At 31.2% G+C, this 13,695-nt stretch overlaps 1 protein-coding gene across 3 annotated transcripts; it reads right to left on the bottom strand.

Moving 5' to 3' along the window:
- Positions 1-1,158: 1,158 nt before the first annotated feature.
- Positions 1,159-3,787, bottom strand: LOC114391855 (pyrophosphate--fructose 6-phosphate 1-phosphotransferase subunit beta-like). 3 transcript variants are annotated; one of them, XM_028352855.1, is made up of 7 exons: positions 3,612-3,787; positions 3,437-3,496; positions 2,943-3,055; positions 2,612-2,727; positions 2,282-2,393; positions 2,048-2,132; positions 1,159-1,526 (listed from the first exon to the last, which is right to left on the bottom strand). In XM_028352855.1, exons 4-7 carry the CDS (start codon positions 2,701-2,703, stop codon positions 1,504-1,506), a joined length of 312 nt encoding a protein of 103 aa, XP_028208656.1. In that variant the 5' UTR covers positions 2,704-2,727; positions 2,943-3,055; positions 3,437-3,496; positions 3,612-3,787; the 3' UTR covers positions 1,159-1,503. The 3 variants fall into 3 exon arrangements, 2 of the variants coding, with proteins under 2 accessions (XP_028208656.1, XP_028208652.1); XM_028352851.1 differs by lacking the exon at positions 1,159-1,526 and adding an exon at positions 1,567-1,889; XR_003662189.1 differs by lacking the exons at positions 1,159-1,526; positions 2,282-2,393 and adding an exon at positions 1,568-1,889.
- Between the last annotated feature and the right edge of the window lie 9,908 nt (positions 3,788-13,695).

A 13,695-nucleotide genomic window follows, 5' to 3' on the forward strand; every position in this document is an offset into this window, starting at 1 on the left:
GAATTTCATCAAATACTTTCATAAAACAAAAGAACAAAGAAAAAAATGATGCCCTCAAATATATGAAACCAAAAATAGCAACCACTCTTAAAACTTAACTGAAATTATGTAACATAATCATAGATTTCACAATCCATATTCATAACAATGATAACATCAATCTAAAATTTCAATAAGAAAATAAGAATAGTCTAATATAACATGCTAAAGTTTATAGTTTCTTTTATAGGGTTTAAAAAACTTTTTTGTGTGTGAAAAAATTGGTAGAATGGGGAGGCGCCCCCAATGCTACTGGTCGGGGTGCAAATGGCATGCTAGGAATGTTAATCGAAGCCCACCTAGAAGATTACTACATAAGTCTAAGCAGCAAGTAGTTTTACACAATCACATGTGATGGGTCAACAAATACAGCATTTGACTTCTAAATTAGTATAACCATATATATTTAATCAAAACTAAGAAAACAATACACGGCGCAAAACATTACATCAAGGAACTCAGAAGATTACATTTTTTTTTTGTCTTTGTACCTTGCAGCTTAAGTTATGAAAGTGAAGAAATAAGAGAAGATAAAGCAGTCGATAGAAGAAATATAAGAGCCAATCATTTAAGAAATCAAAATTAAATAAATGGTTAATTTACAGATCCACATACATATATATAGATAAAACATAAATAAAACACAGTTATAACCAAATTAAAAGGAAGGTTGATTTGACTCAAAAGACCAATTGAAAGATTCTCAGTTAAAAAACTTAAAATACACTGGTCAGCACCGTCCAATTGCCAATTCAATACGCCTCTTGATCCCTCTGTTCCAGCATCGTCATGGCAAATTCACAACCACAAATTTACATTAGAATTTGATGTATCAAATTAAGTCATTTCAAAATGATAATTAGAAAAAAGGTTAAACCAACTAAAACTCACTTTCTTGGGCGTGACGAATTCGAAGAACTTCTTGGCCTTGCCACCGTTATTGGGAGACTTTTTTCTTTGTTGCTGGTGGTTGTCATAGAGATGTTGTCTCTCCGTTATGTATTTCCTTATGTATCTCTCACAAACCTTTCATATAAGTACGCAGCTCCTGCGAACTGTGGCAACACCAGCCATGCCACTGTCAATAGCTTCACATTGTACCAAATTGGTATCCTGCCAATTTCAAATTTTATAATCATTTTTTCCTAACTATATTAATCAACAATTTCTTTTTGATCCGTAGTCCGTAGGAATCACAAAGATGATTATTAAGAGATTTATGACACACTTGTTCAAGTTTCTGAGTTAAACAGTTAAACCTCTTTGATAAAATTCAAGATAAATTCCAATGAAAATAAATAAATTCAATGAGAGAATATGTTTATGCATGATTCATTCGTACAAATATATAATTTCTAACTCGCCACTCTAAGATAGGTTGAAGAATCATTTCCGCAAGGGTGACAAACGAATAGGTGATCTAATAAGCTAGCCATTGCTCGTCATCCAACTTGGACTGGCTCTCTATTGCCACCGCTGATGCATACCTGTAATAGTAATAATTATATAATAGAAAATTACTACTATAATAGTATTTAGTATTTACAAAACTATCGTTTATTTTCTTTTGTTTTGTGAATTAAATAATTTTTTCTATCATCTACCCTTGCTTTGTTAAGCAGTATTAAATGACTAAAGGTACATCAAACTACATCTGGATGTCTTTATATATGTAAATTAATTTCAATGGAATAAGATCTAAACAGACATAAAAATCAAAGTATATATAATGTATAAAATAATCACCACCAAACGCTTGAAAGCTAAGACACATGAATCAATTAAATGAAAAGCTTCTTGGTTTGATATATAATTTCAATTGGTCTTTTTGATAACAGGCTTGAATTTACCTAAAAAGAAAATCACACAATTCATTAACAGTAGAACATCAGAGAAAGCACATTCAAATAAATGTAACAACATGGAGACAAAATGTCATGTAATGAATAAAAATTTAGAAAATAGGTATTGGGGCAAAGCAAAAGCTCCGCTAGATCACAATGTATACCATGTCTCCTCTCCACGTCCATCAATGAAGTGAGTGCAGTTCCACCAACAATCCATTCTTCTACAGGAGCACATAAATTACCAACCTGATCAAAATATCATAACAAATAAAAAAATTGAGTTGATGGCCCCAATATTACCAAACATTTTCAACCATAATCAATCATTAAAACCAATCGAGAAGAAACATCTAATTTGATGATTAGAAGATAATGTGAAGAGCATTGGCACAAACTGATGATATTAATCCAGTCTTCCCACTTTGAAGGAGGGCTGCAACACCATAACCCAATGCATAGCAGTAAGTAGAATCAAAATTAGTTGGCAAGCCACATCTCCCTTCATAGCTACATATTTTAAAAGAGTACAGGTGACTACAAATTCTAACCAAAGATAGAGATGCCATTAGCAAATGTATGTTCAAAAGAATTTTAATCCAACTTAAACTTGAAGGTAAATCCTAAAGCAGGACCATAGGACCTTTTCATATTTTTCTGTCTCATAGCAAATCATATTATCAAACCTTACAATTCTAAGAATGATATATCTAAAATAGACGGAGTACCCAAAAAAGTGGGACTGCCCCCCAAATCCTCCTTTATATGTGCCCTGTTGCTTTCTCTTCTCCAACTCAGTTTCAACCATTTGAATAAGCATTTTCTCTGCTTCTATCTTGCCAACCTAAATTGAAATATATACCAATAAGAAATAAGAAAATATACCCAAAAATATCATCTTGACATTTGATCAAACACATAACCTGCAACCAATAAATGTCCTAATGAACATGATTAGAAAATGTGAATTATCAATCTGAATTATTTTAATTAATCAAAAATGGGAAAAAAAAGTTATCCTAAAATGCTAATTAGAAACCTGCAACCTATGTATATTACCTGTGATGAGCTTGCCAATTCGAAAATCTTCGAGCAATTTCCTTGGTTTGTCAGAATCTAGGATCCCTTTCAAGTGATGTTCCAGAATACCTTTAGCCAGATTGATACCATACCTGCAGCCCATAACATGCCTTTAGTATTGACCAATTTTTTTCCCTCCACCCTATGCTATAAAAATAATCAGATAAAAGCCTAACCTAAAGTATAGACAAAAAACGAATTTTGCATAGGATAATTTCGATAAATTATAAATTCCTCAAAAGATAAATTACAGCAACCTATTAATGGAGGTATACTGTTTTCATCAAACACCCGATTCTGACCAAAAACTTTGCCCAAATCCACATGCTTAATCCAATTTCCATAGAACATTGCATCATAAATAGTGCATGCACAACAATCATATAGAGTATGCAAACCTAGGCTTTTTGGTCCCTTAATTTCTAACAACAAAAATTAACTTAAAATCACAATGAATTAAGAAAAGACTTAACTCGCAACTTTCATATAGTGAGACACCACATTACCACCAAAAGCCCAAAACTTGTTCAAACCTACACAACACAAAATCCAATCCGCATCATGGGTGACCGTTTATAAACCAAAAAATAGTAAATTAAAAGAAGAAAAAAATATACAAGAGAGAAAGGAATGAAATATATCAAATACCAAGAATAGATGCTTGGAATTGTGTAGAAGAGAAAAGGAATCCATGAACCAAAAACTGATCTCACACACACAGTATCTCTCTCTGTGTAAAAGACGGAGATTGGAGGTGGTGGTGGTGGAGGACCTTGCTGCTTTGAGAGAGAGAAAGCTTCCAAGTTGTATAGAGAAAGAAAGTGAGTGAGAGAGAAAGAGAAAAGAGCCTTTTGCCACAGGAGAAAGAGAAATGGAAAAATAAAAAGAAAACTGAAAAGACTTGGGATGAAGATTGGAAAAGAAGACACTGGAACAATACGTGGAGAGCAACCAAGGGAGTGGGAAATGAAAAGGTTAGAAAAGAAAGACACATGGAACAATACGTGGAGCAACCAAGGGAGTGAGAAATGAAAAGGCTAAAAGACCAAAAAACCAAGGAAATGGATAGATGTCACAATCTTAGGTAGGGGTATTTTAGGATTTTCCAGAGGTATCTCTTTTATAGATAGTATATAGATATAGATGCACTCAGCAAAACATTCTTTTTGTTTCTTTCTTCCTTTGGTTTTCTATCCGCTTTCTCGAATTTGCAATCTTGCATAAGGAGTCTCATTCATTAATTATTTTACACACACACAAACATATATATATATATATATATATATATATATATATATAATGTAAAGAGTTTAATAATTCTAGGTCGTCTTTTTGTCCACATTCCAAAAACTAGTAGTTGGACTTGGGCATTACATGATTTTAAACAAAAATAAACAAAGAGAAAAATAGACTAAAAAATAAGTAAAATAAAAAAATGAACTTGAAAAATTGTTCAACCAACACGTGATGACATTGAATATCTTTTGTAATACTATTGACTATTGATGAAATCCATTTACTTTTGATGCATTTTCTGTTTTCCATTTTTAATTATAAAACTATACTTCTTTGTTTTGAAAGATTTATAAAGAAAATGGAAAAAACAAAATTTCTTAAACAAATTTTTTAAAACACAAAATAAATAACCATCAATCTTATAATTAAAAGGTGAAAATAGAAATTGAAAAGATTGTTACTTTAATATGAATTTAAAATAAGTTATACCAATATGTATTATATAAAGTTCAATCATGGAATGTCATGTGAATTACATTACCATGTTAGTTAATTAATTTTATTTTTTTTTGCAATTCAAACCTAAGAACCTTATAGCAAAGTTTTTATTTTTATTTTTTTAATTTAATATTTTATTAAAAGATCACTTTATCCCTAATCTTCACCATTTGATATTTTAATTTTTGAACCAATAGTTGAGATTTTTCTTCTTTTTTAACTTTTTTTTCCTTTGTCTTTCCATTTTTTCCCAATTTATTCTTAAGACCTGAACCCTTCACCTTCTCATTACCTTGGACCTCTCCGAACCTCCAAATCTCCAATGGTCATCTTTTTCCTCTCCACTTATATTTTTATTTTAACCATCTTTAGATTCACATGTAAACAACATTTTCACTAAAAAGATTAAAGGAATCCAGCTAAGTCCAAGAATAAATTCACATCTAAGTAGTGGCGGATCCAAAATCCTAAGTTAATGAATGTAAATTATAAAAAATAAAATTAGGAGGTTCAATTATATAAATATAGATAAAATAAAATACAAAAATATAAAATTTTATTTATATATTTGATAAATTTTAAAGAATGAGCGGGTGCAAGTGCACTCCCTCAAATAAACTTAGGTTAGCCAGTGCATCTAATGCACCTATGTTATGAATGGTTATACACCTTAATTAGTTAATCTTCCAAACCAACTACATCACCTACAACGATTCTAAATGCCACAACATATCGACGCTCAATTTCGCATGATCAAAATCAATCGTCACATAACCACCGCAATCAGTTGTTGATTCAAAAATCAAAATATTAAATGGTGAAGTTTAGGGATAAAGTGATTCTTTAATAAAATATTAAATTTAAAACTAAAATAAAAAATGTAAATAAAGTTCATGATTGGAATATACCTAATATAAACCGATGTAATGTATTTTTAAGTTACATTAAAGCAATGGCCAAATGAAAATACAAATAAATATTTCTTACATTTCACATTTTCAATTAATCATAAATTAATATTTGTATGAAGTTGTAAGCTGATTTTTATAAAAGTATCAAACTTATGATATGTATCGTACACTCTGCATTCTCAATCAACCAAAACTTATAATAAACAATATATATATATATATATATATATATATATATATATATATATATATATATATAATCAATTGGAGTTAAGTCTAGTAAAAGAATATAGTTCCTCGTGATATAACAAATCAAGATTCAAGTCCTCACAGAATTAATGTCTAATAGTATTTTAAATAGAATTGTCACTAAGAAATTATGTATGTAGTAATTAAACTAAAAAATAGTTATTAAGTGTATTTAAAATATGTGATAAAATTAATTTTGATCATACTTTTTTAGAATTCAATTAGAATGCCACGACGGTATAAATTTTTTTACATTATCATGTATAATAAAATTATTAAAATTTATAATAATTATTTTAAGAATTATACATTAGATTATTTCTAATTGTTAATAATAAAAATTTTGTAATTTTTTTATCCATCATAAAATATTTTCATAAACTTTAATTCTTTAGGTCAATTATGTGATTAACCTTTAATTTGAGATCTAGCAACCCCTAAATCTCTTTATCCTTCTTCGCTTGATAATATACCAAAATGGAACTACTTTTCATTTAAATGTGTGTATAATATGAAAATCTTATAAATGTAAAGCAAATTAAACTAAGCATTTCCTTTTAATGCAATCATGTCACATACTATTTGTTTTGGTCGTTCACCAACATTATTTGCATAAAGAATAAGGAAATCAATCCACTAACGTAAAAAAAGGAAATCAATCCACTCTCATAACCATTGTTTATTCTTTTTGTACAATAACATAATTGTTTTTATATTTTATTCTTCTTTCTTTTACGAAATTTGTTATGCTTTCTTTTTAATACATTTTTTTTCTTATTGATTGAAATCTACACAAGTTTTAAAGAATGTTTTTAATGAGAATTGTTTGAGTGGTTCTAATTAGGGTAGTTTATGGGTTTAGTTTAGTTATTTTTAAGAAAAAAAGAAAAAGTAAATTAATTTTAAATTGTTTGGTTCGATTTTGCTTGATGCTGACAACTATCTTGTTAAACCCAAACCAAATTAACTCAATAAAAATGGAATTGGTTTAGTTTAAGCCTATCACATCTAACGTTATGATAAAATAAAATAAAAAAATGAAAATTCTTGTAATTTTTTTTTCAACAACTAAAATTCAATCTAGAAACAAAATTTTAAAATATTTAAAATTTTAGGCTTCTTCGGAAAATTTTCAGTTTAAAGTTTTGAAAATTTTAGAAATCAAATCTGGTTTTTGTTTTGAATTTTTTAGTTTTGAAAAACACAATCTCTTAACACCACCTCCTCTGTAACTGTATCGCATTTCTCGCTATTGCGCCGGCTATGATTGTGACTACCACATAAAAAACAAAAAAGGACCCTGGTAACTAGTTAAAAGAGAATACTTATTATGTTTCAGAATCGTCATTGCTTCATGGATGCAACAATTTAAGATATAATGTTTAACAATAGCATCAAAACATTGACCTACAGGTTTTGACTCGTCTTCAAGTACAAACGCACAACACTAATAATGGGTTGAATTGGTGAGTGATTTAATTCTATTGATATTTGCTCAGGACAGAATTATATTGAAGTTATTATATTTGCTATCCCTATTGTTGCTGCAATGTTGATTTTCAATTTTGGAATATTGTTTGTCATAAGAAAGCAAGCGAGAAGTGTGGTACAGTTATGGTGAAGGTGGTGTCCGGAGGAGGGGGAGAGGGTGACAGTGATTAAAGACTTTGTGGACTGGAGGGGCACTTTCTCGGTAAGAAATGAGAGATGAAGTGAGATAACATATGAAGATGAAGACGCAGGCTAGCACATAGATTTATTAATTTTCTAAATCAATCGTTTAGATTTTTTTTTTGAATTTCCAAATTTATGCCTTCATCTCCCCCATTGTCACCAACCACTCATCCCTTCATCTCCATTTTCTTTAGGTTATTTTTAACAAAATTAACTACAAAATTAAGTGAAACCTAAAAAGTTAACTAAAAGTTAGAAAATCAGTTGGTAACTAAAAAATTAACTTATTACTAAAAGCTAGAGAATCAGTTGATAGCTAAAAAGTTAATTGAAAATTACTTGATGAAATAGTTGAAAAGTACAAAATAATAGAAAAATAATAAAATCACTTTATTTGAAAAGGATAATAGGAAATTGAATAAATTTATTGAGGATAAAAATGAAAGGAAATATAAAAAGTTAGAAACTAACATTTTAAAAAATGTTACCTCAAGTATCATTTAAAAAAAACCTATAGAAACTACTAAGAAATTGCTAAAAAAAGTTTGTTAATTGTCGTTTAAACAAGTTTTTCAATTAGTAAAAAAACAAGAGATTAGGTAAAATACCTTGTCAAACATAACATTTGACTCTCTCTCTCTCTTGCTCTCTCGGAAAAGCATGGTTGCTATAATAAAATTGAAAGCCACAATGGAAAGCAATAAAGGGTATGAAAACCTTTGTCGTTGCACCATAAACCCTTTTTGGTGTGTTGTAACTCCTATCATTAGTGATTCATCACTACCATGTGCGACCTTATTTCGCCCATCCTACAATCATATTCGTGTAGCGACCCACCTCGTGCTACGATATCACTACTCTAAACCGCGTAAAATTTTAATTTTAGATGAAAACTCCATTAATTTGCTTGTGAAAAATGAGAGTAACTTTTTCGCGATATATGTTCACCAGTAATACACAAATACTCAAATGAATATATATATATATATATATATATATATAACACAACTCTCTCCCAAAATAATCCCAACGTCATCATGTCGGCTTGGTGGCTCCAACAAAAGGATCTCACTCCACGTAATCTACTGTTGTCCATCTGCTCTCACGAACGAAGGTTCGTGATCATCATAGGTATCGACCACACGATACAAAAATTGCAAGGGTCAGTTTATTATAAAAGGAATCAACACAAAAATCAAATGACCATGATTAGTATGAAAAACCTTAGCAGATACTATAATCATACACAAATATCCATTAGTCCATTATACACTTAACAATCATCAACTTTACCATAGTCCCAATCAATCATGCTCAATATGATGCATGCACTTGACATCAACTCTCAAATACAATGTGGTATCATTCATCAAGAAATAGCCAAAATGTGTCCACACAACACTCTCACTTAAGAAAACTAGACAACAAGTGTTGAGGTCACCCTATCGTACACAGGTCACTCTCCCTAATGATGATCAGCCTAAGTCTTAAAGAAGTTCTGAATCGAGTGACATGCCCTCAAGTACAAGTATTTCCCCTCATGAGAAACTACAAGTACTTACTTATAAAGTTTATATTATTTCTATGTAATATGAAGTATGAAATATGGCTAATCCATCAAACTCTACATAATTTAACATCCACATCAAGTAATGGCACATAGCTAATCTACACAACACCTCAACTCATCCAAATCAACCAAATAATCAAATAACACAAGAATTACATTAAACATCAATTTTAAGTTATCGAAATTTCAAGGTGTTACAATTTGCACCATGAAGCCACCATCATCTCCACTTGAAACTTCACATACATGCTTCAAAACTAAATATTTAAAAATGTTTTTTGTGACATTTGATTTAAAGTTGGGTATCTAGATATTATATTATACATCTAATTAATCTAGTCCAAGTTGGATAGAATCTATTAGAAATGTTAAAATTGGTGAATGAACACAAGATTCACAAAATTATTATAATTTGGGGAAGGAACTATAGTTCTTGAAAGTAATAATAAGGATAATGTTGTTGGAGTTCTTGACTTCCTTGTTAGGGTCTTTCTTTCCCTTGAAGATGTTGTTGAGTTTGGCAAAATTGGAAGGCACTAGTCTTTCTTTCCCTTCAAGATGTTGTTGAGTTTGGGAAAATTGGAAGGCACTATGTTGTTGATTCTGATAAAAATAGAAAAGCGTGTTGAGTAGTTGGAAATTATGGAGAGGGAGAAAGGGGGGTAAATTTGAGAAAGAGAAAAAAAAATAAAAAGTTAAAAAAAAATTTAGCCATTGATTTAAAAAATTAATAAATCTAACAAACAACATTACTTCCTCATAGAGGTCTCACACATTAGCATGCATCAACATATGAAACTAAAACCAAAGAATAGGAGAAGCATTTCAAAATAAAGGGAAAAATCCAACTCAATCGCATTTTATCCAAACATGTTTTGTTTTCAAATTTGTATTTCAAAATCAAAAATAGGAAACTCACAACCACCTCGAACGAGACCTTTTTTTTTGGTAATGTAAGGCAAACAAGCAGCAAAACAAAACAAAAGCATGACCTTAGTGTCTATTGAAAGACACTTGCATGGCATCAACCAACAATAAACAATCCAACTTGAAGGAAGATGCTCCAAAACCACAAAGAATCACTAACAGGAAAACCTCTCTTCACCAAGGCATCCACACACGGATTTCCCTCACATAAAGTGTACTTGAACTCCACCCTCCACTTTTTTTAAGAATTCCCTGATATGCTCCACAATATTAGCATAAGTAAGCATGGTAGTGATGCATAAGCTGCTTGATAAGTTGCAACACATGCATAGAATTTGAAACACAAAGCACATCACTACAATTCATTTTCCAAGCCACCTTCAGCCCTTGACGTAAACCCAACAACTCTGCCTACAAAATATCTGCAAATCCAATGCTCACAAGGTACCCTCGCATCCAACTACCATGGGCATCATGAAGTAATCCCCCATAAGCAACTTGGCCAAGGTTCCCAATACAAATCCTATCTGTATAAAGAGTAACTTGATCTCCCTTGGCCTAAAGACAAGTCACCCACCTCTGTTGTCTGATGATATCGCCTTGCATATTGTATGGTTGCTTATCAAAAGCCAATCTAACACTGGTAAAAAGAGAGAAGACCCTAGTTGTAACATGGAAACAATAACAATTCTTACCTTAGAACACTACTTTATTCCTATCCCTCTATATTTCCTACAAAGTGATAGGAATAAGCCTCCCAAATTGTTGCATCTGAGCATAAATCCAAACTATCCAATTCATTCCATCTCTATTTGAGATTTGACAATTAATATGAAACTCCTGCCACACTGATCGAGGTCGTACCAGAATCAAATAAACATTAAAAATGCAATATCTAGGAAGTGATCTTAGGTCGTCTTCCAATGAGCAATGATCAACCAAACGTTCATAACAAATTGTAATAAAACAATAACGAATTGGGGGGGTTGTTTGTTTTTGTAAATTAAACAGCAAGTAAATTTGAATTAGAAAATATCAAAATTAAAATATGTTGTTTCCCCTTGATTCACAAGCAAGTCTCTTATCCTAGGTTACGAGGATTTATCTTTTATCAGTTCAACCACATAATCCAACCCTAAATTAAATTACTAAGTGAAATTTAACATAAGGTATTCATTATGTGATTAAGCAACACATACACCAATTAATCATGAACGAAACTGATCATTAAGCATGAACGTAAATTAAGCGCAGAGATAATTAATCAAGCACTAAGCATGCATGGATTAATAGCAACAAATACAGAGTAATTGGTGAAGAGGAAAAACTGATCAGAATTCAATAGTAATAATAAAACTTCAAAGAGAGTTGTGTTTGATCCTCAAGAGAAAACAACGCTGGAGACTTAGCCTTCCATTAATCAATATAAAAAAAATTGTAGTAGAAAATGAAGAAAACTAGAATTATTCTCCAAAACGAAAAAAACTAAAATGAAAGAGAGAGAGAGCCTAAAACTAGAACCTTGGTGCTGTTATATAGTTCTCAACCCCAAAGCTTACAAATCTGTTTTAAGTCCAAGCCCATAAATAAAATAAAATCTAGATAAGATAAGATAAGACAAAATCTAAATGAAATAATATCTAGAAGAAATAAAATCTAGATAAGATAAGATAAGATCTAGATGAAATAATATCTAGATGAGATAAAATCTAGATATGATAAGATAAAATCTAGATGAGATAAAATCTAGATAAGATTTGGTAGAATAAAATTGTATGCTCTCTTCAAGTCCAAGCCCAATTCCGGATTCAAGCCCAATTGCTTATAATTATCCTGAAATTAAATTAAAAACACAAAAATTAATCCAGTAGGACCAAATGATAAAACTGCATAATTAATTTGACAATTAAGGCTAATTAGTAATTAAAATGGTGACAAAAAGGGTTAAGAAATATGATAAAATGATGACACATCACACACCTAGATAATATTCCCACACACCCAAAAAATATGGTGAATGTCCTCAATACATGCCCCCACGTTAAGGGCAAGCTAGACAGATAGGGATATGCTTATGCGCCAAAAACTGTCTTGTAGGCAAAGCACTATGCCCCAACTGCCAAATAAAGAACTTGACATTTTTCAAGTAGTGCACTATTCCAAATCTAATCCTAATGATCTCCTAACGAGTGCCCATGATTCACAAGAAGCCAATTATACCCTGACCTAGTAGAATAAATGCTAGAGAGGTCACTTTCCCACACATTGACATCAAACACAAAATGATGCAAAATGACCTTGGATGCCAATACTTTGTCGTCAACCTCATCGAGCAACAACGTTTAAATATTGTTGAGATCTCACCCTTCACCCAAAACCGTATTACTCACCCTCAAATTAGCATCATGAAGGTGAACATAAGGAACCTTCGATGAGATGCTAGTCCTTTACCATGCATCAAACCAAAAGCTACAATTGTCACCCCCAATTTTATTCTTGAACCAATCACAAATTTTTGAATAAGCATGCTTGATCGAGGTAAGCAATTATGAACCTTTGTGTTGCACCATATCGTCAATATCCTCAACGGGGCACTTATTATGAATAAGCTAAACACAAAGCATGTTAGGGCTATGGAGAATATCCCAAATAAGCTTTCCAACCAAAGCAATATTATGAAGTCTAGCTACTCGAACCCCTAGACCTCTTCTTCTGAATAATAGAATCCCACTTAACCAGATGGAGGCTCCCCTCTAGATTTCCACTCCAAATAAACTAATGCCCAACATATCCTACTTATCACAAATTTGTCGTGGCACCCATCAATTGCATTGTGTAAGTGGGAATATACACCACCACAAAATTGACAAGGGCAACTTACCTGGCCTTCTCAAAAGTTTACCTTTCTAGGCTGTATGTAACACCCTAAAAATTTGTAACTCAGACTATAGTAAGTTTTGTGTTTGGGTGCTTTATCAAAGCTTAATTGATATTGAAATTAATTACAATGATGATTTAAGTGATTTACAAAATTTTGAATTGTATGTACATTATTCCATGTGACAAGCTTTAGCGAAAATTCAACTTTAGTTGAAATCAAAGTTTTTCACTGTGTGAATTTATACTATGTAGATAATTTAATTATGCTTTTTCCTAAGATAATTAATCTTGAGTGAAATCTCATTTAGTTATTCGTGTGATTGATTTTTTGTGACCAACATCTATTGATTGTTGATATTTAATTGAGAACAATTTGGACTATGTAGAATTTATACTGTGAACTTGCATTGTGTAAATTCGCGTTGTACATAGTTACTCTATGTAAGACTAACAATGTGTAAGGTTAGATTTAATGACTCTTCCCTAGATAATTAGCACAAGGATCAAGGTCAATTACCTAGAGGATTGCCATTTACGATTAAAGTGATATTTCCATTTTTGCCCTAATTCTACTTTAGCCTTTTTAAGCAAAAGATTCAAAAGTCATTTTAGCCATAAATGAAATTTCTTGGATAGCTATGTTTGGGCACCCCATTGACCATAAAAAAATTACATTACTCCCTAAAATCCTAGATCTTGAAGCCTTTTATTACCTCCAAGTCCAAATTAAATTCCAACACACTTGAGACCAAATTAAAAGCATTAACATAGAGTGAACCCCTCATTT

The sequence above is a fragment of the Glycine soja genome, chromosome 2, assembly GCF_004193775.1.
Source record: "Glycine soja cultivar W05 chromosome 2, ASM419377v2, whole genome shotgun sequence".
Classification (NCBI taxonomy): domain Eukaryota; kingdom Viridiplantae; phylum Streptophyta; class Magnoliopsida; order Fabales; family Fabaceae; genus Glycine; species Glycine soja.

What these genes read in the sequence shown, in the direction of transcription:
- LOC114391855 (XM_028352851.1), bottom strand. Translation starts at nt 2,703, where the DNA reads ATGCTTATTCAAATGGTTGAAACTGAGTTGGAGAAGAGAAAGCAACAG. An exon ending in GGGCAGTCCCACTTTTTTGG is followed by an intron (nt 2,394 to 2,611) that starts GTACTCCGTCTA and finishes TAAAATATGTAG; the next exon opens with CTATGAAGGGAGATGTGGCT. An exon ending in GGACGTGGAGAGGAGACATG is followed by an intron (nt 1,890 to 2,047) that starts GTATACATTGTG and finishes TTTTCTTTTTAG; the next exon opens with GTAAATTCAAGCCTGTTATC.